General features: G+C 40.9%; 4 protein-coding genes across 5 annotated transcripts in view; 2 read left to right on the top strand and 2 right to left on the bottom strand.

Annotated features, from left to right (window-relative positions):
* Positions 1-1,870, bottom strand: part of si:ch73-71d17.2 (RPA-related protein RADX) — a 23,179-nt gene extending 21,309 nt beyond the window's left edge. Inside the window, exons 1-3 of the mRNA XM_031320522.2 lie at positions 1,775-1,870; positions 978-1,074; positions 1-12 (exon numbers count right to left, since the gene is read on the bottom strand). The exon at positions 1-12 is cut by the window's left edge and continues 181 nt beyond it. Coding sequence (XP_031176382.1) covers positions 1-12; positions 978-1,074; positions 1,775-1,837 — 172 coding nt within the window. The 5' untranslated portion in view covers positions 1,838-1,870. The remainder of the gene's footprint in view (positions 13-977; positions 1,075-1,774) is intronic.
* A 4,212-nt stretch (positions 1,871-6,082) lies between these two features.
* LOC116065060 (zinc finger protein 239-like) overlaps positions 6,083-24,457 on the top strand; it is a 48,126-nt gene continuing 29,751 nt past the window's right edge. For both annotated transcript variants that reach the window (XM_035993927.1, XM_035993926.1), the window contains exons 1-2: positions 6,083-6,226; positions 23,989-24,077. In XM_035993927.1, the coding sequence (XP_035849820.1) occupies positions 24,060-24,077 (18 nt within the window). In that variant the 5' untranslated portion in view covers positions 6,083-6,226; positions 23,989-24,059. The remainder of the gene's footprint in view (positions 6,227-23,988; positions 24,078-24,457) is intronic.
* On the top strand, positions 15,971-18,808 carry LOC116065062 (P2X purinoceptor 7-like). Its single transcript, XM_031320517.2, has 4 exons — positions 15,971-16,251; positions 16,885-16,954; positions 17,137-17,291; positions 18,552-18,808. Exons 1-4 carry the CDS (start codon positions 16,133-16,135, stop codon positions 18,706-18,708), a joined length of 501 nt encoding a protein of 166 aa, XP_031176377.1. The 5' UTR covers positions 15,971-16,132; the 3' UTR covers positions 18,709-18,808.
* On the bottom strand, positions 19,035-22,003 carry LOC116065059. The gene is made up of 9 exons (XM_031320514.2): positions 21,939-22,003; positions 21,367-21,574; positions 20,985-21,255; positions 20,718-20,895; positions 20,422-20,498; positions 20,065-20,245; positions 19,699-19,941; positions 19,414-19,585; positions 19,035-19,191 (listed from the first exon to the last, which is right to left on the bottom strand). Exons 2-9 carry the CDS (start codon positions 21,390-21,392, stop codon positions 19,035-19,037), a joined length of 1,305 nt encoding a protein of 434 aa, XP_031176374.2. The 5' UTR covers positions 21,393-21,574; positions 21,939-22,003.

Raw genomic sequence — 24,457 nt, 5'->3', positions numbered from 1 at the left:
ACAGGTCACAGCCTGCTCACACACACACACACACACACAGAGTCTCACACACACACACAGAGTCACACACACACACACACACACAGAGCCACACACACACACACAGAGTCACACACACAGACACACACACAGAGTCACACACACACACACACACACACACAGAGTCACACACACACACACACACACAGAGTCACACACACACACACACACACACACACACACACAGAGTCACACACACACACACACACACACACACACACACACACAGAGTCACACACACACACACACACACACACACACACACACACAGAGTCACACACACACACACACACACAGAGTCACACACACACACAGGAATACACACACACACACACACACACACAAGAATACACACACACACAGAGTCACACACACACACAGGAATACACACACACACACAGGAATATACACACACACACACACACAGGAATACACACACACACACGAATACACACACACACACACACACACACACACACAGGAATACACACACACACACACACACACACACACAGGAATACACACACACACACGAATACACACACACACACACACACACACACACACACACTTCAATACTAATTTATAACAGCAGTTATCTCAGTGTGACCCTGTGTGTAGTTGTGTGTGTCTGTGTGTGTGTGTGTGTGTGTGTCCCTGTGTTTGTGTGTGTGTGTGTGTGTGTGTCTGTGTGTGTGTGTGTGTGTGTCCCTGTGTGTAGCTGTGTGTGTGTGTGTGTGTGTGTGTGTGTGTCCCTGTGTGTAGCTGTGTGTGTGTGTGTGTGTGTGTGTGTGTGTGTGTGTGTGTGTGTGTGTGTGTGTGTGTGTGTGTGTGTGTGTGTGTGTGTGTGTGTGTGTGTGTGTGTGTGTGTGTGTGTGTGTGTGTGTCCCTGTGTGTAGCTGTGTGTCTCTGTGTGTGTGTGTGTGTGTGTGTCTGACCGTTGAGGACGGCCTGGGGGAAGTAGACGGAGGATCCCTGGTCTCGGCTGTAACGCTGAACATCCGACACAAACAGGACGTCCCGGCAGACACACACCTGCAACACAAACACACAAAATAACAACCTCCCGGGTGTGTGTGTGTAAAGCATTAAAATATCACCTGTTTCTGTTATCATTTCATACACACTGACCACACTCTGTGTTTATTAATAGTGTAAAAACGCATCAGGAGGAAGACAATTAGCTAGCTAACCGCGCTTCGAGCTTCAGCCGAAACTCCATTCAAATATCGGATCATTTAAATTTAAATTGGAGCTACTGGCTGATAGCAACGCATCTACAACACAGTCAAGCACTCTCCTTCATCTTTAGCGTCTTGTAGCAAATTCGGCTCACCTACATGCCACTAAACATGATTCTTTAAACATAAAATGACGGTTTTTAAGTGATTCGCATTGCAGTAGATTGAATTGGGAAACGGCCGTGTGACCCTTTCTAAAAAGCAGTTGTTTTGTGTGTAAAATTAAAAATTAAAGCAAACGGGCCGTTCACATGTATCCCGAAACGTTTTATTCAGTAAACACTGTCAGTCGTATTGAGTAAGGTGGGCGGTTTGGCTCGTAAGCATCTCTAAAGCACAATGACGTTAAATCGGTAGATTTTCGAACTGAGTCTGGTTGACGTCTAATCCGAGCGAGAGCGCGGTGTTTTCGGGAGCTCCAGCGGAGAGAGAAGAGGCCGAACTGTGCCAGCTGCGACGCGGATCAATCATTTAACAGTGACTGAGAAGCAGACCTTGTTTGGACCGGGTCTGGACCGGGTCAGGGTCCTGCGGAATACGCAGTCTGCAGCCGCCATGTTGGACAGGCAGCCCGAGACAGTTTGATAACAGTGCAGTGCATTGTGGGACAAAGATGTGTTGTGATGAATAGTGAGTTATATCATGAAGAAGACTTTCTTTAACTACATGTTTATTAACAGTAAATGGATATTTAAACAGCTAGTTCAATTTGTTATGACGGAAGTAAGGAGGAAGAGAGAGAACAGAGGTGTAGTCATGGAGACAGGTGCCCTGATAGCAGCGGGCGGAGGAGGAACCAGAGAGGATGGGGAGAGGAGGAAGCTGTCCTGCCCTGCAGCCTGGTCTACCGTATGATAAACTATATATATATATATATATATATATATATATATATATGAATACTGTTCTTTACAGTATTCTTTACTGTTCTTTTAACAATCTAACGGTGGGCTGGCTGGGATCTGGCTGAAAAAGGTCTGTTGGTCAGATGTTTGTCACGATAAGGTCCCACCTCTGAAGTGAACTGTCAGGTTACTCCAGGTCAAGAGGAAAAGGGTTCAAAATTAACTTTTCATCCACCAGCTGAATGGCTAGTCAACGTTCACCTTTCACCAGCCACTCAATGGAGGGACATTGTTTGTTAGGCTGGTGAGTGCAGCTAATCTACGAGCCACTTGCATATTTTACCAGCATTTGGCTAGTAGATGGTGTGTGTGTGTGTGTGTGTGTGTGTGTGTGTGTGTGTGTGTAAGACAGTTTAGGGGTGTTAGTTTAGTTTTCAGTTCTGATGCTAAGGAAGGCGGACCAAACCACTTTGAGGTTTAATGGGGGGGTGGAGACTTAAAAAAACATCTTTCTGCGTCTGTGATAATTGCACATTACACAGTATTATATTACTTAATTATGAAGTATATAGGGAGTTTTATAATGCCGTATTGTTAGGGGAGGGGGGAGGGGCATGTTTTCCCAGAAAAAGAGAGAGAAAAAAGAGAGAATATGCTGGCTCTATACACGCTAAAAGTCCTGCTTATTTACATGGAGTCTGGTGGAGATATGCTGGCTCTATACACGCTAAAAGTCCTGATTATTTACATGGAGTCTGGTGGAGATATGCTGGCTCTATACACGCTAAAAGTCCTGATTATTTACATGAAGTCTGGTGGAGTTTGGTGATTTTGCGGATGTTTTAGGACTTAAAAAAGACACAAAAACATGTGAAAACAATGTCCAGGTTAAAACGTATCCTTTAAGGACAACTCTAAGCTACTTTTACTTTGACGTTAGCAAACTCCACCAGACTCCATGTAGATAATCAGGACTTTTAGCGTGTATAGAGCCAGCATATTTCCACATGTAAATGGGTGAATTAAGGGTTTATTTCAACCAAACCAGAGTGGTGATTGGTGGAACAGTGGAAAGATGAACCAAGACGGCTTTTGGTAGTTTTATTTAGTTTCTGTCCACTTTGAATGAAGTGTGTTTTATGATGCTAAAAGTACTGATTATTTACATGGAGTCTGGTGGAGTTGGGCGAGAGAAATCACCAACAGCAGTGTAACGGGTTGTATATTAGGTTCTGTTTAATTCCTGCAGAAATGGGGACAGCACCGCCTGCTGGCGTCACTCCCACATTGCGCCGCAGCCCTAAAAGTAATGAATTCTGGGTAATCAACATCAGAACTCCTGATAACTGTATATATGCAGTGTATTAGCAGAATATAGCCTATAATAAGAAAAACAGAATTAATATGGATATTCAGTATGAACCATATAGACAGATATGTACAGTATGTACAGCTATGTGCATTGTGGTAACATTATAAGAGTAGTAATAATAAGTGTATGTGCAGGATGAATAGTATGAAGAGCAGTGGAATACGGCTTAACACAATACACTAGTTAAACACAGTCTTAGCCTCAAGCTCTATTCATGCCGTGACGTAGCGCCTAACGTTTACTTACATTTTAGGGTTGCTCCATATTGAAAAAATGTGATATTGCGATATTGATTATGAATATTATACATATGTAAAATTACAAAAGTTACGGAAAAATGCATCAAAATAGATTCATAACAAATACAACACAATGTTTATTTCAACTGACGGTCATATTGGACCGGTCCAACATGAATATATAAATAAGGACCATGTCTACAGAACAGGACATCTTCTACTGGTTGGACAGTATAAATATATAAATAAGGACCATGTCTACAGAACAGGACATGTCCTACTGGTTGGACAGTATAAATATATAAATAAGGACCATGTCTACAGAACAGGACATCTTCTACTGGTTGGACAGTATAAATATATAAATAAGGACCATGTCTACAGAACAGGACATCTTCTACTGGTTGGACAGTATAAATATATAAATAAGGACCATGTCTACAGAACAGGACATCTTCTACTGGTTGGACAGTATAAATATTATAAATAAGGACCATGTCTACAGAACGGGGCCTTTTCTGATCACCCAGCAGTGGTTTTACCTTCTTGTTATCAGCCTGGATTAAAATACAACAGGTGCATATTGCTGTTCCTTTAAGTACTGTTATTATTTAAAGTTGTGACCATTATTTTTTGATATAATTATTCATGTGACAGTCATTGTTCCTGTTATATTGCTGTATGAAGACTGCTGTTAATATTGTTGTTAGAAGTTTGATGGATATATTACGGCCGTTGTTGAGATAATTAGAAAATAGAGAGTGGAACTCCGTCCCAAACCACATCAGACAGTTAAACACATATATACGTCTTTAACTAAGCAGCTAAAACACTGGATGGTCCATACATATACATGTCAGCACTAACACTATTTATTATTCTGTTAGTTTGAGTCAACATATATGAATATACTTATTGTTTCCCCCTAGTTTAATACTGCTTGTATTGTTCTTAATGGTCATGTCTGTTCTAATTAATATATTTTGTCACTTTATACCCTGTTGTGTTGCCTTGTTGTATATCTTTCTGTTTTTCTGTTGTCTTGTTTTATGCTAAGTTTGTTTTTGCTTGTGTTGTTTTTTTTGTATTTTTAAAAAATCTAATTTTTTAACATCGAAGGCAGGGGACTACAGATGTAAAACAGCCTTTTGGCTAATTCTGGCGTTTTTAACCCATGGGAAATCATGTGTTTTATTAATTTGCGCTGTCCCCTTTCATAAATAAACTTAACTCAAACTCAATTAGAAAAGGCTGATAACAATTCAAATGTGTTTTAAATGGAGTCTGTTACTAAGGGCGATACATACAACGCTGTACATTTCTATAGTTGACCAATGCACCTTGAATTATTTTAGTTGATTAATTTCTTTTTTAATTCTTTAATAATAAGGATCATGTTTGTTCCTCTTCCATGTGCATGGTATTTGGCATTCTTAGCACACAAATTGTGTTGTCCAGTAAACTGGGACTATAATTTGGGAGGATTGCACAATTTTAAGAACATATCCTAATTGTACAATCCTCATTGAGCGTCAGCGTCAGTTCTGGCAGGCCAAGTAGTCAAGACGCTGCTAATGATGTTTACAGAGTGCATGGAATTTATCACTTAATTATCTTTATAGTTTCTAGATTTTAGAGTCCAATTTCTTCAGTGTCTTTATTTTCTATGTCCATATATACGAGGAAGCAAGGCATATAATATGTAGAGAAGGAAACTAATCCTCTATAAAAAATAAAAAAAACATGAGAAAAAGCGCGGCAGATAATAGCGGACCGACTGAATGATAGTCTAAAATATACATTGATGAACTACTGCTCTTAACTGAAACCATTCAATGAGTCACTGTCATTTGCAAAAACTAACAGTTGTACACTTTGCATTAAAAGTGAGCAGTGGAAGTTAATATGACTTAGGACATTTATATTTTAGCCCATGAGAGAGAGACGGAGGAACAGAGTGAAAGAGATATTTACGCATCATATTCTAGCGTTGTAGAAAATTGATCTTCATGGTAAATTTCCTGAGTAACATTATCTTCTGCTTACTTTCAAGGCAAAGAGTACAACTGTTAATGTGTGTAAATGATTAGTAGCCTAATGCTTGAATGGTATGATTATGATGGTTTCAGTTCAGAGCAGTGGTCAGTTAATGTATATATTTAGGCTGCTTACACATTCAGTCGGTCCGTGATCGTCTGCTACGCTTTCTCTCGCTGTTTCATTACAGCGGCCGTGTTTCTTTTCTTTTATAGTCAAGTATATGAGTATAGTGATGTTATAGTGTCTCCTGTCTCCTGTCTCATGGTGTGTCTCTGTGTGTTGATCAGCTGATAGTATATGAGTATAGTGATGTTATAGTGTCTCCTGTCTCATGGTGTGTCTCTGTTTGTTGACTTCACAGCTCATCTGTGGGACGAGACACTTCTGACTTCAGGACGTCCGTCTGGAATTAGTTCCCACTGAAGAACAAGAATGACTTCTCCACAAAAGGTGAAATCACTTTGACTCAAAGTGTTTGTATTAGTTTAGTCATTGTATGCTACATGTATCTACTCTTTACTTTAGACATCAACATTAGTATTTCAACAGTTTAATCAAATGATAGCAAGAAAAAGAAGAATAGTTTCCCCAAAATAAAGTGGAAGGCCACAACAATTCAGAATTAATATCAGTTGATTGACATTATTATTACATATTTGATAATTTTCAGCATATTTAAAATGTATGTAAATTAGGGCTGTCAATCGATTAAAAAATTTGATCACGATTAACCACACGACTGTCCATAGTTAACTCGTTATTATTTAATCACACATATTTTATCTGATAAGATATGAGATATACTTTATTGTCCCTGAAGGGAAATCTGTTTTGGACTCTGTCCGTTCCGCAGCTTTACAAAGACAACACAAAATACAGAAAATAAGCATCTCTCACCACATACTCTCATAAACATTAGACAGGTATCTATATAGTAATACTCTCATAAACATTAGACAGGTACCTATATAGTAATACTCTCATAAACATTAGACAGGTATCTATATAGTAATACTCTCATAAACATTAGACAGGTATCTATATAGTAATACTCTCATAAACATTAGACAGGTATCTATATAGTAATACTCTCATAAACATTAGACAGGTACCTATATAGTAATACTCTCATAAACATTAGACAGGTACCTATATAGTAATACTCTCATATACATTAGACAGGTACCTATATAGTAATACTCTCATATACATTAGACAGGTACCTATATAGTAATACTCTCATATACATTAGACAGGTACCTATATAGTAATCACATTAACTCCTCCTTTCATTGGCATTTTTTAATTGAACAACCCTGTTGGCTGCATTCTCCGAAATACGTAAGTGTAGCACAGCCCATGCACAATGAGATATTGCACAACTAACATATTTCCCAACCCCAATAGCCTACGTATTGTAGTGTTAATTTCGTCAGACGAGACTAAATATGTTCGTCAACGACCTTTTTTTCCATGACTAAGACGAGACGATGACGAGACTGCGGCAATGTCCAAATCGCTGACTAAGACTAAATTAACAGCATTAATGTTGATGAAAAAAGACGAGACTAAAATGTTTGGCATAAAATAAAAACTAAGATAAAATCTCTCTTCATTTTTGTCTACAATCGTCTCTACTTTTCCATCATGAGATAGAATATTCAGCTGTTATTAGGTTTGGGTACCGAGACCCGTTGCTACGGCACCGACCGGTGCCTTAATGACGTTATCTACCGGACCGAATAGCAACGCAGATTTCGGTGCCACTTAAATGCCTGCACGTCTCTCTGATGCTCCTAAACGGACATTAGAGGCAACCGAAATATCGCTGCACGGGACGCTGGTTAACACTATACTAGACAGCAGGTAACGTTAGCCTAATTAGCTAGTTAACACTATACTAGACAGCAGGTAACGTTAGCCTAATTAGCTAGTTAACACTATACTAGACAGCAGGTAACGTTAGCCTATCGTTAGCTAGTTAACACTATACTAGACAGCAAGTAACGTTAGCCTACCGTTAGCTAGTTAACACTATACTAGACAGCAGGTAACGTTAGCCTATCGTTAGATAGTTAACACTATACTAGACAGCAAGTAACGTTAGCCTACCATTAGCTAGTTAACACTATACTAGACAGCAAGTAACGTTAGCCTACCGTTTGCTAGTTAACACTATACTAGACAGCAGGTAACGTTAGCCTACCGTTTGCTAGTTAACACCACACCTGACTGCAGCTAACGTTAGCCTACCGTTTGCTAGTTAACACCACACCTGACTGCAGCTAACGTTAGCCTACCGTTTGCTAGTTAACACTATACTAGACAGCAGCTAACGTTAGCCTACCGTTTGCTAGTTAACACTATACTAGACAGCAGGTAACGTTAGCCTATCGTTAGCTTGTTAACACTATACTAGACAGCAAGTAACGTTAGCCTACTGTTTGCTAGTTAACACTATACTAGACAGCAGGTAACGTTAGCCTACCGTTTGCTAGTTAACACCACACCTGACTGCAGCTAACGTTAGCCTACCGTTGGCTAGTTAACACCACACCTGACTGCAGCTAACGTTAGCCTACCGTTTGCTAGTTAACACCACACCTGACTGCAGCTAACGTTAGCCTACCGTTTGCTAGTTAACACTATACTTGGCAGCAGGTAACGTTAGCCTATCGTTAGCTAGTTAACACTACACTTGGCAGCAGGTAATGTTAGCCTACCGTTTGCTAGTTAACACCACACCTGACTGCAGCCAACGTTAGCCTACCGTTTGCTAGTTAACACTATACTTGGCAGCAGGTAACGTTAGCCTATCGTTAGCTAGTTAACACTACACTTGGCAGCAGGTAACGTTAGCCTACCGTTTGCTAGTTAACACCACACCTGACTGCAGCTAACGTTAGCCTACCGTTAGCTAGCAGCTGGATTAAACACGGTTAAAATGCTGTCAGCTAAACGGTGTAAAGTTTGTCTGTATTTCACTGGAGAGGACTCCAACAGGGGGACGTACGACAGTCTACAGCTGTCGTCTGAAAAACAACACATATGTTGCGTACACTTCAAACTCGCCTCGCCAGCCTAGTGCTGCGTTCAATGTAATTATAAAATACCATTTTCCTATTCAGTGGTTGTTTTTGTCGTTTAACAGGAATTTACTGGTGAAATAAGGCAGAGGCTCGATATTTATATAACTTTATATATTATAATCATATCATTATAATTTATTTTTATATTTGACTGAAATGGTCAGAAATAATCTCAGAAATAATTTATTTAAAAAAAGACTAAAATGTTTGACTAAAACTTGACTAAGATACCTTGAGTTCTCTTTTGACTAAAACTAGACTAAACAACAGAAACAAAAACAGATATGTGAATGACTAAATATGACTAAAACTAACAAGGACATTTGGCACAAGACTAAGACTAAATTAAAAATAGGTGACAAAATTAACACTAACGTAATGCACAACCCAAATAGCCTACATATTGCACAAATGACATATTTCCACATAACCTATGCAGTACACAATGACATTATGAACAATCCATCAGCCCATGTATTGCACCACTAACATATTGCATAACCCCAATAACCTACTTATTGCACGATGACATAGTGCACAACCCAGCCAGCCTACATGTTAGTGTTGATAAGCTTAATGGACACAGGCACAAATGAGTGTTTATATCGGTTTAGCCTGCATTTAGGAACCCTGAATCTTCTACCAGAGGGTAAAAGCTGAAATTCTGGGTCATGTTTGTGGGTCGAATTGGAAACTATTTTTTGTGCCTGTCTGATAATCGACTGCTCATAAATTGTCTGGGGGGGGACAGATGGTGTTTGTCCCCCATAATCTTCATAGCTGTCTGTACCTGACGGGCGATCTGTGATTTGGACTGTAGTTAGAGATAGAGTATCTGTATCGCCTCCGATACCGCCTAAAACGCTGGTATCGGTATTGGGAAGTACTGGAGTTTATGCACTGATCCGATGCCACGTAATAAAGCCCTAAAGAAAATCTACGTTAAAGTAGTTTATTTACGTTCTTTATCCGTTACAGCGGTAAAGAACATCCGTTAAACATTCATGTTTTTCAGTTCCTGGATGAGCATGTGAGGCTGCAGAGTGTTAAAAGCTGGACTGAAATCAACAAACAAAATGCGTGGTAGGCCTTGGGGTCCTCAAGGTGTTAACTGACCAGATGTGAAATGCTGTTAATAGCATCATCTGTCTGCCTGCCTATAAGCAAACTTAAAAGGGTCTAAAAACACACCAACATCTTGCTTAAGAAATGACACCATGACACCATCTCAAGACATTTCATGACAGTGGATGTCAGTGCCACAGGCATCATTATTCACCTTTGGGCAACGTTTTTTAGGTACAGGTGTAATCTGTTCTAAATGTACTTTTAAAGGGATGTGGTTTTTGAACTTTGTAATTAGGGCTGTCAGCGTTAACGCGTTAATAGCGATGCGATTAAGGGCCGACGCGATTATTTTTTTTTTAATCACATTAATCGCATGCTGGCATTTATTAATTTATTTTACACTTCACTGGGCTTGGCGTGGTCCTAACAGGCTACTATTTTGACCCTTTGCAGCACCGTTACTTCTCATCAAGCTGCCACTTCCTCCTAACACTTCCTGCTGCTGCTGCTGCAGCATGATGGAGAAACACAGCAGCAATAACTCTGAATGGAGCTTTTTATTTTCAGAAACTCCCGGACGGCTCGTAGACGAGTCGAAAGCCATATGCACGTTGTGTAAAGCCGAATTAAAATATAACCGAAGTACGTCAAGCTTGAACTACCACCTATGAGCTAAGCATATAGTTCAGTTAACGTGACTCATTAACCGGTGATCACTGGACGTCAGTGAGGAATCAACATTATTTAGGAGTTACTAAACACTAGATTGACTCTGGTAACGATAGGGATTTTTAGTTTTTTAGTTAGGTACTTGGAGGAATTGTGCAATAATGACAGATTCACACATTTTTCTTTTGTTTACAGTAAATAAATAATTACAAATCTTAAAGTAAAGTTCATAAAGTAACTTTCTTTGCATTCATTTGATTCCCATCATCAATATACACTGGTAAAAAATGCTTTTGATTGTTAATATGTACTTAAAAACAGTTCTGAAATGCAAAATAATAGAATTTTAATCATGTGATAAAATATGCGATTAATCGCAATTTAAAAAAAAAATTAATTGTTTGACAGCCCTATTTGTAATGCTCAAGTGGTATTTGAAACTTAACGTTCTCTGGTGGTAACTCAGTTACCACCAGAGCGTGCTCACGGCGGATCATATCTCCCTGCACTACACCTTGAAAACACAGCTCAGAGTAGTTTCCCCTCTACTCCTCTGGATGGAAACTAACTGGTGGTGGTTTTGTGGTTCTATTCTACGTGAATTCGTGAGATCTCGTGGGTCCTCGTGACTACAGCTGTCAGTCATGGCCGCAGCCGTGCCGCAACAAATCTGGACCTGGTGGGTGTTGACGGACAGCGGAGCTGGTCCGCAGACGTTCTGCATCCAGTGGAAATCCGGAGTTAGGCTGCAAACAGACTTTGACCTCTTATCTACGAATAAATCCAAGCTCCGTCTGCTCAAATCTAGACAACGCTTTTTTGAGTCAGGGGATGAAGCTGGGAAGCTTCTGGCTCATCAGGCCAGAGCCGAGGCAACCTCATGGTTAAATCTTTTTTTTTTTAAGCTGGCCAGGACGATATCTAAATTTCTATGGAGCAGCAAACCTGCTAGGATCCGAAAGGCGATACTACAGTCTCCGAAGGCCGAGGGGGGCCTGGCGTTCCCTAACTTTAGATGATACTGCTGGGCAGCAAATTTGCAGAAACTCCTGTACTAGATGAGCGATGACTGCGCCTCATTACCTGTCTGGGTTTGGAAAGGACGAGCTCACACCTTTCACTGCGGTCAGTCATCTGCTCTCAACTCCCGCTGCCTTCAACACCCGTGGGCACATGCCCGATTGTATTGTATTGTATTGATTCCCTCCTGGCGACAGACCCGAACCGGGTCTGTCACACTTTTACAAAAGCTGCATGGGAGAACGATCTGACTATGGCTATTACGGACCGACAATGGGACCTTGCGCTGGCTATGGTTCACTCTTCCTCCATATGTGCTCATCATGGCTTAATCCAATGCAAGGTCCTTCATAAAGTTCACTATACAAACGTGAAATTGTCCAAAATATACTCCACTGTCCGGGACGCCTGTAACAGGTGTAACCAGTCCCCTGCCAACCATACTCATATGTTCTAGTCTTGCCCTAAATTAACTACTTTTTGGAGGAATATTTTTGACACCTTGAACAGAGCCTATGACCACCTTATCCCCCTAACCCTTTGTCAGCCATTTTCGGTATTTCCTCTGACGCTGACCTCCCTGTTGCACTAAGGCGGGCCCTGGCGTTTACATCTCTGTTAGCCCGCCCCCCCCCCACACACGACCTTTGGATTAAAGAGGTGCTCAACAGTTTGAAGCTCAGATATTCTCTGAAAGGCGCTATCTATCGCGACATTCCTAGAGACATGGAACCCCTTCCTAGAACTCGTTGACTCCCTCACTTTATCTCCTGACTTGGAGGACTGAGCGCCTTCTGGACTGCTCTACTTGACGCCAGCTGCCCCCCCCTCCCCTGGGCGCAGAGATAATCTTCACGCCGGTATGTTGATGGTGGTTGGGGGTTTTCAGGTGCTGCGTTATATCTCTGCACCCATGTAGCAGTGCTTCGGCTGTGCTTTGCTCCAGTATAGTCCCAAGTCAATATCTGCCTAGGAAATCGCCTAGTCTTAATCTGCATTGCTATTTGTACTCGTGAATAAACAGGCCACAAGAAGTAATTAGGTTTTGTTTTTGTTGTTGTTGGCTCACTTTTACTCACAACTTGCTAACCGGCAACATAGGATTCCATTCACTACGCTAAGCTAAGCTAGCGGCGGCGCTGCCGGACTAAGACAATGCATGCACTGAAACAAAAATGCTTTTGCCCACCTATCTACAAGGGGAGACGGTGAATAACCTTATTTCAACAAACAGTGGCGTGTTCCTTTAAAGATGTGTTCCCATTATTTGTTTTTGTCTGCCTTATACATATTCTTTTTTATTATTTGTACTTTAACATATTTTCTTACTTTGTGGATCTTTCATTTAATAATCTTAAATAATAATAATAATAATTTTACATTGTATATTAACTCTTTGTATTTTCTGTCTCTGAATGTGGTTTAAGATCTGTTGAATTTTGTTCACTGTAAAAACAAGAATTTGAAATTGCTCATCTTACTTTGATTTTCAATTAAACTGAATAAAAAAATATGTAATGGCATTGTAAACTTTGTTAAAGTAGTTACTTCAACTCACTGTATTACGTTTCTTGTGATAAGTTGGTCTTAATGCAAAATGTGTGGTGGCGCAACGTTGAACAAAACAGTTAAAATTTACATTTTGGCGGGAGATTGGCGTGGTGTACTGGTCCCAAAACACAGGACTTTACTGCCCCAGAAGTACTTATTTTAACCCAACCAACAAACTAATCCCAGTTAGACTTTTGGTGCCAAACTAAACCATCGCAACAGCCAAAAAACAGTGACCGGTCGTCGTTTCACAGCATTTATTTCAATACGTAGCTCTGTTGTTTGGAAATGTGGAGTGCTGTCAGTAGCAAGAAAAACTAAACCAGTCGGTGCTGCCTACACCGTTTTATCCTCCTACTAGCGTTAGCACCCAACAGCTTAAACAGGGCAAGTTTTAAACATGTTTTTAGCCTCTAAACATGCTCGAAATGTCATTACAAGTGCCCACCCATGTGCAGTGATTTCTTCCAAGGGAACACAGCAAATCTGACTGCAGTAGATGTGACAGAAAGGTATAAAAGTTGTGTTAATCCAGCCAGTGCACATATCTCTGTTTATTTCTTGTTTTCCGAAGGAATCACTGCACATGGGTAACACTTGTAATGACATTGGCCGTGAAACTGCCACAGATTTTGAGTTAAGGGGCCGTGTTCAAAGGTTGTAAAACCTTTATAATCAGATGCATCATTATGTTTTAATAGATGTTACTAACCAGATATGAAGTTTGTTTCTGCCTTTCTAATGCCGGACATTTGTCTGTTAAATGATTAATTAAATAAAACTCTTATTTCCAGACATTTCTAGCACAATACTAATGACTCCTCCAGGTTGACAACACTGAGCCAGAGCCAGTACGCCAGTGTCCCCCCCCCCCCCACCTTTCTGACTATTCTAATAGAGAAGACGTCGGGCCGTCTGGCGAGGTCGGTGACTCAAGTGTGGTCGGTGTGTCCCGTGCCGTCGGCCGTCTAAGGAGCCGTCGGCCTTCATTTTGGCCGACCTGACATGTTCAGTCAGAGACAGGACAGTCGGGACTCACCAGGAAATGGCGAGCAGGTGAGCCGCTCAAAATCTGACGAAAATCTTTTAAACTGACCTTTGTCGATCTGAAATGAAGACAGATTCAGCAACAGCACGGCCTATTTCTCTCTTCAAATGTTTTCAGAAACATGTTTCGGTGAACTATTTTAGTCCAATATGAGATCGTATTCTGAACGAGCCGCCATGACAGTCTGGCTGTGAATTTCTGGAGAAACCAGACCCACGTGACGCGTTCGTCCAATCAGCTGCCGGTTTTCATTTTCTGGGAAACAACACAGAGCAGCGCCGTCTGCTGCTATGGAGACGTATTACGTTTCGTGCACGTGCAGAGCGTACGCTCAAGTCGGCGTCTCCTCAGTGTGTTCTGAGGCATTTTTTGGACCTCGGGGACCCGACTGATCAGTCCGACTGGCTTTACTGCCGACGGTCGGCCGTCTGGTTGGTGTGTCAGGGCCCTAAGAGTCAGGAACCAGATCTGAACTTTCCACCCCCAACAAAAGTGTGGAAAGTCTGAGCCATAAACTTCAGGAATATCTCACATTCCAGAGTCATGAAAGTGCATTGATATCAAAGATCAGCATTGTTATAATAATATCCTGACTAAAATTAGAACTTACTGACCGATACCAGTCTGTGATGCATTCATCATCCTCTGAACTAGTAGTCAAAATAATTCATAATTACTGCTTTTTTTTTAAACTCAAAAAATCAGTTATAATGTTAAATAAATTAGGTGTATTGACTATGTATAAAAAAAAGCACTGAAAAAGAGAGAGATCTGAACTTTCCACCCCCAACCAAAGTATGGAAAGTCTGAGCCAACTCAGGAATATCTCACATTCCAGGAGTCCCTCCCTGCAGTATAAATAACCACTGGGCTGCAGAGTGAGTGTTGGGGGATGGGAGGCAGCAGACCAGACCACTGTGAGGCTAATGGAGGGGGGAGTAACACATGTGTCTCATGTTTTTCCCTGGGTAAGAGAGTCTGAATCCCCCTGTCCTCCCCCATGACGTAAACTTAGTTCTCCATGTCTGAACACCAGGACCAACTTCTCCTCTCTTGTTGGCTGTTTCCTCTCCTCTCGTTGGCTGTTTCCTCTCCTCTCGTTGGCTGTTTCCTCTCCTCTCGTTGGCTGTTTCCTCTCCTCTCGTTGGCTGTTTCCTCTCCTCTCGTTGGCTGTTTCCTCTCCTCTCGTTGGCTGTTTCCTCTCCTCTCGTTAGCTGTTTCCTCTCCTCTCGTTGGCTGTTTCCTCTCCTCTCGTTGGCTGTTTCCTCTCCTCTCGTTGGCTGTTTCCTCTCCTCTCGTTGGCTGTTTCCTCTCCTCTCGTTGGCTGTTTCCTCTCCTCTCGTTGGCTGTTTCCTCTCCTCTCGTTGGCTGTTTCCTCTCCTCTCGTTGGCTGTTTCCTCTCCTCTCGTTGGCTGTTTCCTCTCCTCTCGTTGGCTGTTTCCTCTCCTCTCGTTGGCTGTTTCCTCTCCTCTCGTTGGCTGTTTCTGAGAAGTAAAGCGTGGAAATCTTGTGGAGTCAACACATTGGAAGAATCGGTGAGAAACTGAGAGTTTAACTGTTTGTTTAGAGCAGCTGCTTCACAAGAGTAGTGGTGGAAAGTATTTTACTCAACTGCTCTCTGCTTTAGAACAATTCAGAGGTACTATTACTTAAAGGTCCCATATGGTGATACTTAAACTTATATGTGTACCGTTTATATGTGTCTATTTAACACTAATTTAATAGTGTTACCAAAAAAAAAGTGTTGGGTTGATTTTCCCACACTTTTCTGAGAGCCTTTTTTCTCCCCTCCCACACACGCTTGGATTCGCTGCTGGATGGAATGTTCAGCCCACAACTAGAGAGCAGAATGCTCTGATTGGCTAAGCACAGATCTAGAATCAGATTTTGTTGGAACTACTATAAACCAACATGGCAGCGGGATTTGCAAGACCTTACCAGTTAGAGCCCGAATGCTCAAGTTCAGAGGATTCAGGCGAAGAGGACCAATTCATTTCTTTTGGAAGAGGTCAGCAGGACGTTTCAGAGTGGTAAGTTGAGTGCGTTTTCATTTTAGTAGGCTGTAACGCTTTAGAAAAAGTCATCTAACGTTAGACATGTGTGTCTTCAGTGATGTGGCTATTCGGGGCTAAGGCTAACGTTATATGGTGGCTGTGTATTTCTGCGTCTTTTGGGTTTTTAAACATTTGAAAGTCACAGAAACCACTTAGAGTGAATGATGTGTTTTCATGTTATTGTCATGCTTTCTGCGATGTGTCTGTGTTTATATTCCGGCGCACGGCACATAACGTTACCTGACACACGCCCACCTACTCTTCTCTCTGTGCGCCGCTGTTGCCTGGAAAAGGCAGCGGTGTCAGCAGCATAAAGGTCCCCTGGGACCGCCGGTAGATGATATATTACGACCTTATTTGTAGTTTCATAAAATGTATCAGACTTTACGAATATGAAGGAAATTGCTGCTTAATGTTCTTACCTCAGTCCTCGCAATGTCGTAATGTTCAAATACATTCTCCAGTCAGTACTAAATATTTGAAAACACCCAGATCAAGTATTAAAGTTAATTGTTGTTTCCAAATATATTAAATTTGTTTTCATTGAATTAAAAAAATTGGCGTGCTTTTCCTGTTTCATGCTTCAGTTAATGTTTAATGTTACTACAGGTGCACATGTGGACATTGTGAGCGGATGCCGTCCGAGGTTGAAAATGTGTGCTGCAGGGAGATACCTCAGGTAACGTTACAATTATTGTCTGGTTTATCTCACTGCATCCACGTAGATATTAAAAAGGATGCAATAAGCCAAGTGTTGTCAAAGAGCACAAAGACACAGCATCACCGGGTTACCTTGCTTCCTGCTTTTTGTTAATATCACTGTCATATGTAATTTAACGGTCTATGTAATATTTTATAAAGGTCAGAAGAAGATGTGACGAGCTGCCTGACCCACCACAGTGTATGGTGGACCACCCAGGCCTGGAACCTGTCTGTCTGAACCCTTATTCACTGCAGAATGCACTGAATATTTACAGGGCTGATTATGGGCCTCTGAGACTCAGAGTAATGACAAAGTAAGTGCTTCAACAAATCGTTTATAATATATTTTTTTATATACAGCTGTTTTAATTATATTATGCTACATTAATTAAACCAGATAACTCCTGTTTTACAACACCAATAAGTGTGAGGGCCACAGCAGTGAAACAATTGACAACAGAAGCTTACAAATGTTTAATAAAATGTTATAGAGACCCAACAATTCCCCCAAGAGCAAGCGTTTTGTGCGACAGTGGCGAGGAAAACTTCCTTTTAACAGGCAGAAACCTCGGACAGAAGCAGGCTCTTGGTGGGCGGCCATCTGACACTGCCGGTTGGGGGGACAGAGAGAGAGAGAGAGAGAAGGGCTGCATAGAAACTACAATAATGAAATTAAAGGAGAACTCCGGGCAATTTTTACATTAATCTTGATCGCTATAAGTATGTGAGTACTGTCGATAGCAAAAAAAATGAGCCGACTCGGTGCTAGCTAACTGGAGCTGCTGCAGCTAATGCCGACAGCTCCCACTTAGCTAGAACAGCAGTTTTGGGGGCATATCATAAAGAGTGTCTTTGTGCCTCTTAACAGACACAAAATACAATTAAAATGAACAGAGATGAAAAGAAACCACAATAACAAGTTAACATTATAACAACTAATGTAATAACAGAAATATTAATATTTATAGCAGTGGGTATATAGCAGTCTAATAGAATGTTAAGAGCTGTAGCTATTATAGCTTCAGAACCACTCTGCGGCTGGATAAGGGAGTGAACGGCTCTCTCCAAAAACTTCCTGCAGAAAGTGGTGCAGCTTGGCAATGTGATCATCTGGGGGAAACAGATAACAGTTAAATCATGACAGTATTTTTAATTGAACCATTTTTATGCTAAATTAACTGTACCTCTGCTGTTGCTCCTCCTTGCACTAATGTCGTTGAGGTTGTCGGTCCAGCTGAGCTCAGACTGGCTCACCTCACTAAAAACAAAATGTTTACACAGAAAGATTTACTTGAATTTAATAGCAATGCCCATTGCTATTATTTTTATCCTGTAATTGGATCAATGTAAACATGTATTTATTGGGACCGGCTCTTCTGTTAATAAGGAGTCTGTACCTCTGCCGTTGCTCCTTCTTGCACTACCGTTGTTGAGGTTGTCGGTCCACCTGAGCTCTGACTGGCTCCCCTCACTGAAGACAGCAAAAGTTTAAACAAAATGTCAGTTAGAAGTATATGCATAACTCAAAACATGTAACCTGTTTAAGTATGTCGTTTCTATTTCTTCTGTTTTAGTCGTTACAGGTATTTGGCCTACAGAAGTTTTGTCAGCTGGTGCTGGGGGTTTCTTGGTCGAAGGGTCAGGGTTGTTATCCCTTCATGCGTCGTCCTTCGAATAAGGACAGAGTATGCAGACAGTACCTACACTGGTTTTCGACCTGTGCTGGATTGAAGCGTGACACAAATCCTGCAATGGCCTCTTCCATGGATGGCACCGAGAACTCAGCACAAAGATCCTCTGGAATGGTGATCTTCTGCAGCTCTTCAGTCAAAGGTGCTGGGTCAGGGACAACACTCTCAAATGTGAGGGCGATGAGTTCATTTACATAGCCTGTGGAATGAATGAAGTATTTTTTATTTATTCATTAACATGTAATGTTCAATAGCAATGGGTCTCTGTTTATTAGTCCTGCTCTACATGAAGTACCCTGAGAAAACTTTTATGATTTGACATTATAAATAAAATAAAATTGAATTAATGTTGCATGTTGTGATAATTTACTTACAGAATGTCGGCTTAATTTTCCTTCGTTTGAGGCTGTATCCCCCTTTCTTCGCTTTAGGGAAGGCCAGTTTAAAGGCAGGACCTCCCAGAGCACTTGTTGACTGTGGCCGGTTGGCATTCTCATTGAAGTGGAATGCTGAGAGATAGAGTCTGCAACAACAACAATGTTGTGTATTTTATTACTTAAATACATTGTACAAAGAAATAGAAGTCTACACACTGTGCTAAGCTACCTGAGGAAATGGCCCAGATCAAAACTTTTTGTATTTTAATAATCTGGTCAGAAAGTAGGCCAGCAAAACTACAGTAACAGGGGTATTTCTGTCATAATGATGGCTGGCTGTGCATAATCACTTGCATAATGTGCATTACCTGCAAAGCATCCCAATGAATGGGTAAACCACACTCTTTGGTGCAAAGCGGATGACAACGCTGTGGAAGGCCTCAAGAGAGGATGTTTGGTGGTGAGGGCTTAGTTTCTCCACACCCTCGATGAACCTCTTGTTTGTAAGGACCTTCTCCAGTCTGTAGGAAGCCTTTGATCCTACGAAATTATTTTAAAACTGTTTAGAAAATGCCTTTAGATGCCAAATGTAATGGTTTTATATTACCATCATTCATATTTTTCAAAGGAATAAAATAAGAATAAATGTATACCTGGCTTCAACCACCTCCTCTTATCTATGACATCACTGTGCTCACACTTTGGAAAAAAGGGGGTCTTCGTGTGTGTGAATGTTGTGGATGTGATGGATGACAGATGTCCACTTTGCCACCTTCTCTGGGCCTGTCTTGGATGATGATGCAGTCCAGTAGAGATGGTTCCTAATACTCTGTTGCTTGTTTTTACCACCTCACAATCCTTCTCCTTGGCAAGTTTGTCAATGTTCTTAGACATCCCTTGGATTAAACAATATAGTAAAAACTACTGAGTAATATTGAAATTCCATGTCAGAGCTAACTGTAAATTACAAATTCAGACAGAACAGTGCGTCAAAAGCATAATAGATTAATATGTCATACCCTTATCAATATGCCAGACGTCATAGTACTGTGTGATGCCCTTTTCTCTCAGGTATTTTTGAATCTGGACGTGGCGGTCTGTGACTATGCAGTCCAATGTGACACCACTTGCCTCCAGAAGAGCAAGGCTTCGCTTCAGACCTTCCTTCTCCATGTAGTAACTCCCTCCGACCTCATTGCTCTGTTGATAGAAAACAGGGTAGATTGAGGGAAGAGGACACAATAAGAAATAGCTGGAGCAAAAGTCCAATGTGCTGTCATAAAAGGTCATGTCAGATTACTATGTTGGGGATGCTTTGCAATTGCATTTGCACTACTAAGTAGTGGTGGTTGAAATATCTTTGGTAATATACACACCTGCACAAGTTGGATATCGATGACTGTGCTGGTTTCAAGATTCATCACAGTATAGCTTCCAAATTTGGCACAATGGCCTGCAAGACAACGGTGCACATAAATCGCAGTAAAACAATGTAGCACAGTACATGTAATAAAGTAAAGCGTTATTAAGGCAGTTTAAAAAGAAATCGGTGCAACTATTTCCGCTGTAGCATTACATAGTTGCGCTCCGGTCCCACCCTACAGGGTGATACAGTGAAAGTGTTACCAGAAATTAGTTTTCAACTCAAAATGATGGTGTTTCTGCTACTGACCTGGAGAATCTGCCCGCATATCTCCTCCAATGATAACCTTGCTCTGCTGGCTTAAACTTTGAAGCTCAACCTGCTGGGCCCTTTTCCATTTCCAAACAATGGCAGGTTCTAGATAGGTTTTGGCATGTTTCCGGAAAGCTTGGTATCGCATGCTCCTCACACCAAATGCATTGAAAACCTTTTTAAAAAATAATGAAAAAAAATGTAAATTGCAAGTTGATATGCATATAACAAAAAAACATTTTGTACAAATGAGCACCTAAATACCTTTTTCATTTGGATGAAAGATGTCCCTGTAAAATATACAGCTGCAGAGAGATGAATGTTCCCTGCAGGTGTACTTCCAATGAACGGTTGACTCTTCCACTGTCTGTTGAACTCACAGCGGTGGCACGTCTGATCAACAGCAAGGAAAGTCCCACGTATAGTTTTCCGGACATCACACATGGAGCTGCACACTGGACATAACTCAAACAACTCGAGGAGGCAGTTTTCATATACAATATATTTAGGTACATCATATGGTAGTGAGGCTTGTCTGTGCAAGGGAAAAAAAGAAGCACAACAGAAAAACATAAGAAATATTATTCACATCAGAATTGAGACACATCAAAGATAAATTGCTATTGGAGCTTTCTTGAGAACTTACGATACAGTCGATGACTCTGTTGTCATTGATACACTTTGAATGAAAGTGGAGTCATTAGGGTCAGTAGCCTCAATGGAGGCCTCCCATTCATCGTCATCCTCCTCTAGTTCCAGTCGCGGCCTCTTTTTGGGTGGAAGGGGCTTCAAGGGTGTTGAGGTGAGAAGTGGGGGAGACCACACATTCTCGCAGACCACACTTGTCTGAGAAGCTATTTGGAAATTATGCCTTTGTCAAACAATGTAGACTGTGGCTCATTTGAAATAGCAGTAATAACAAACCATCATGTAGTGCATAGGACAAGCTATCTGTATACAGTCTCTAAGATCAATGTTAAATGTCTTCCCACATTATGTACTATATCTCACTGATAAGGTTCCCATATTTGTTTTCTCTTTGATCCCCTCTTTCAACTGCAATAGGAATATATGGTTCATAGATATAACATTTGGGAATACCTATTACCAGTAATCATTCAAATGATTACTTTTGACTTATCAGCTTATAAACAAAAATGTAAACAAAACACAACTTTGCAGGTAAACTACCATTTACAAAAATTCAATTTCACTAACCTCTGCTTCTGATGTGAGTCTTAAGAGTGTCCTTGGATAGTTGGGTTCCAACAGATCTTTTTGGAAAGGGGGTCAGTCTGGCAGCCAATACTCCGGGAGGTACTGGCCTGGGAAACAGGTCTAATGGCTCCCTAAGAATACATCATCACATATATTAGGAAATGAAAAGGAGACAGCGTGATAATATTGCTAGTCATAACACATTTCATTTTTCATTGTAGGCATACAACAAAAAGTGTGGTAACTATCAGAGACCAGCAGCAACAGAACACAAGAAAAAAAACATTTGACGCAGTAGCGTCCTCTATCTACTATAACGTAAATGACAAATAAAGGCACTTGGATGAGGCAAGTAACACTAAACAGTGGCAGTGCAAACAGTGCAGTATAACAAGGTATTTAACAAGTTAGATGCAATACAGATATATGTGCATATAATAAATAATAGGTAACGAGCTTGGTTAATCACATGTAGAGCTTATAACATATACTGATATAATATATATATATATATATATATATATATATATATATATATATATATATATATATATATATATCTGTAAAGGAAGACAGCAGGGCGAGAGAAAGTAAAATCAAAAGGGTTGGCAAGCAGGGGATGCATTTTTTATCATTTGACAGAATCGCTAATTAAATATCAATAACATAATCCTTTATTTATATCGTTTATAAAAGATTATCAGTGTACTTTCTTGCCAGATTCACTCGCCAAGAAAATACTGTATATCAGACGCTGCAAATGGCGAGCCGCTGCGCGTCCCGTCTCACAGCTGGATGGAGGAAAAAAGCTGCTAGAGCCTCCAGGGGACTTCGGGGCGCTTTTGCCCCTAAAAACGGACTTGAACCCGGCGAGAGCACCAACACAGGTTCGCTGAGTATACGCGCTCCGCCATTTTGCTAAAAGACGATGTGATGCACTCACACAATCAATCACAGAGTATCTATAGTTTCCTCTTGGCCAGAGATTAACAATATTACAAACAAACTAAAATAGTAGGCGACATCACTATTGTTTGCTTTGTAGCTAACGTCAGTTAGCTAGTTCAGTAGTTAGACAACAGCTAACGTTATAATGTGCACGCACACACACACACACACACACACACACACACACACACACACTATGTTAGCTAGCGGTGACACAGCCAGCTAACCAACCATTAGGAAAAACGAAACATGATCAACTCAGTTAGCTAGCTAGTAATCTAGCTACGTTATGAAATAGTTTTTACTCACCGTTTCAATGCTTGGGAGAGGGTGCCGAATAGTTGGAATGGATCCTTTCATCAACAGTAATTTTGATACGACTCCAGCATCATAAAGCCCCTGATTCAGTACGAACTGCTGTGAAAAATGTGCAGTACATAGCCGAAAAGCCTGACTTGGCACAGGTTTAGGCAAGTCTCCAAAAATAAAATCCATCCACTTGTCAGCGACATCTTTGTCTTTTGGAAGGCAGTGCAGTGATGTATTTGATACTCTGCACCCTGGAATGATGCATTTCTCATGGCCAGTTTTCAGGGAGGACTTAACTCCCGACATGACTCCCGGTTCTTCTTGGATTCTTCTCAGCGGCACGAAGCGAACGTTGGGAAAGGGGGCGGGGCTAGGTCGATTTTGGAACACAACACCCATTGGTTACCCGGTTTCTACGTAGCAAATACATCAAATTCTAACTGGCCCGTTTAGCTGGAAGGCGGTCTAGTTTTGTGGGGGGTGGAGAAATGGCGGCAGTGAGCGATTTCACATTTTCACAGCTTTTAATTTAAACCCCCGAGCCTATATGAAACACAGAATCCCATAAAAACCCATTTTCACCATATGGGACCTTTAAGTATTTCTATGTTATTCTACTTTATACTTCTACTCAATAACTTAAGTAACTTTTCAGATTATAAAAACAAAAACATAGTTCCCAATGTGAAGAAAAACCTGGAAAATACCCAGTTGATCAGCAGATAGTATATGAGTATAGTGATGTTATAGTGTCTCCTGTCTCATGGTGTGTCTCTGGTTGTTGACTTCACAGCTCATCTGTGGGACGAGACACTTCTGACTTCAGGACGTCCGTCTGGAATTAGTTCCCACTGAAGAACAAGAATGACTTCTCCACAAAAGGTGAAATCACTTTGACTCAAAGTGGTTGTATTAGTTTAGTCATTGTATGCTACATGTATCTACTCTTTACTTTAGACATCAACATTAGTATTTCAACAGTTCAATCAAATGATAGCAAGAAAAAGAATAGTAGTTTCCCCAGAATAAACTGGAAGGCCACAACAACGCAGCATTAATATTGATTGATTGACATTATTATTACATATTGGATAATTTTTAGCATATTTAAAATGTATGTAAATTAGTAAGGGTGGTACGGTTCATGAAAAAACATCCGAACCGCTCGGTTGGCTAGTCTCTGTTCAGAGCGTGTGTGCGTTGTACGGTTCGTCAGTCCACTGTTAACGTGCACTAACCTCTTACTGCAGTAGTACCACTTT

The sequence above is a fragment of the Sander lucioperca genome, chromosome 17 (assembly GCF_008315115.2).
Source record: "Sander lucioperca isolate FBNREF2018 chromosome 17, SLUC_FBN_1.2, whole genome shotgun sequence".
Classification (NCBI taxonomy): Eukaryota; Metazoa; Chordata; class Actinopteri; order Perciformes; family Percidae; genus Sander; species Sander lucioperca.
Note: the sequence above shows the minus strand (reverse complement) of the source record. Positions and strands in the feature narration are given on the sequence as shown.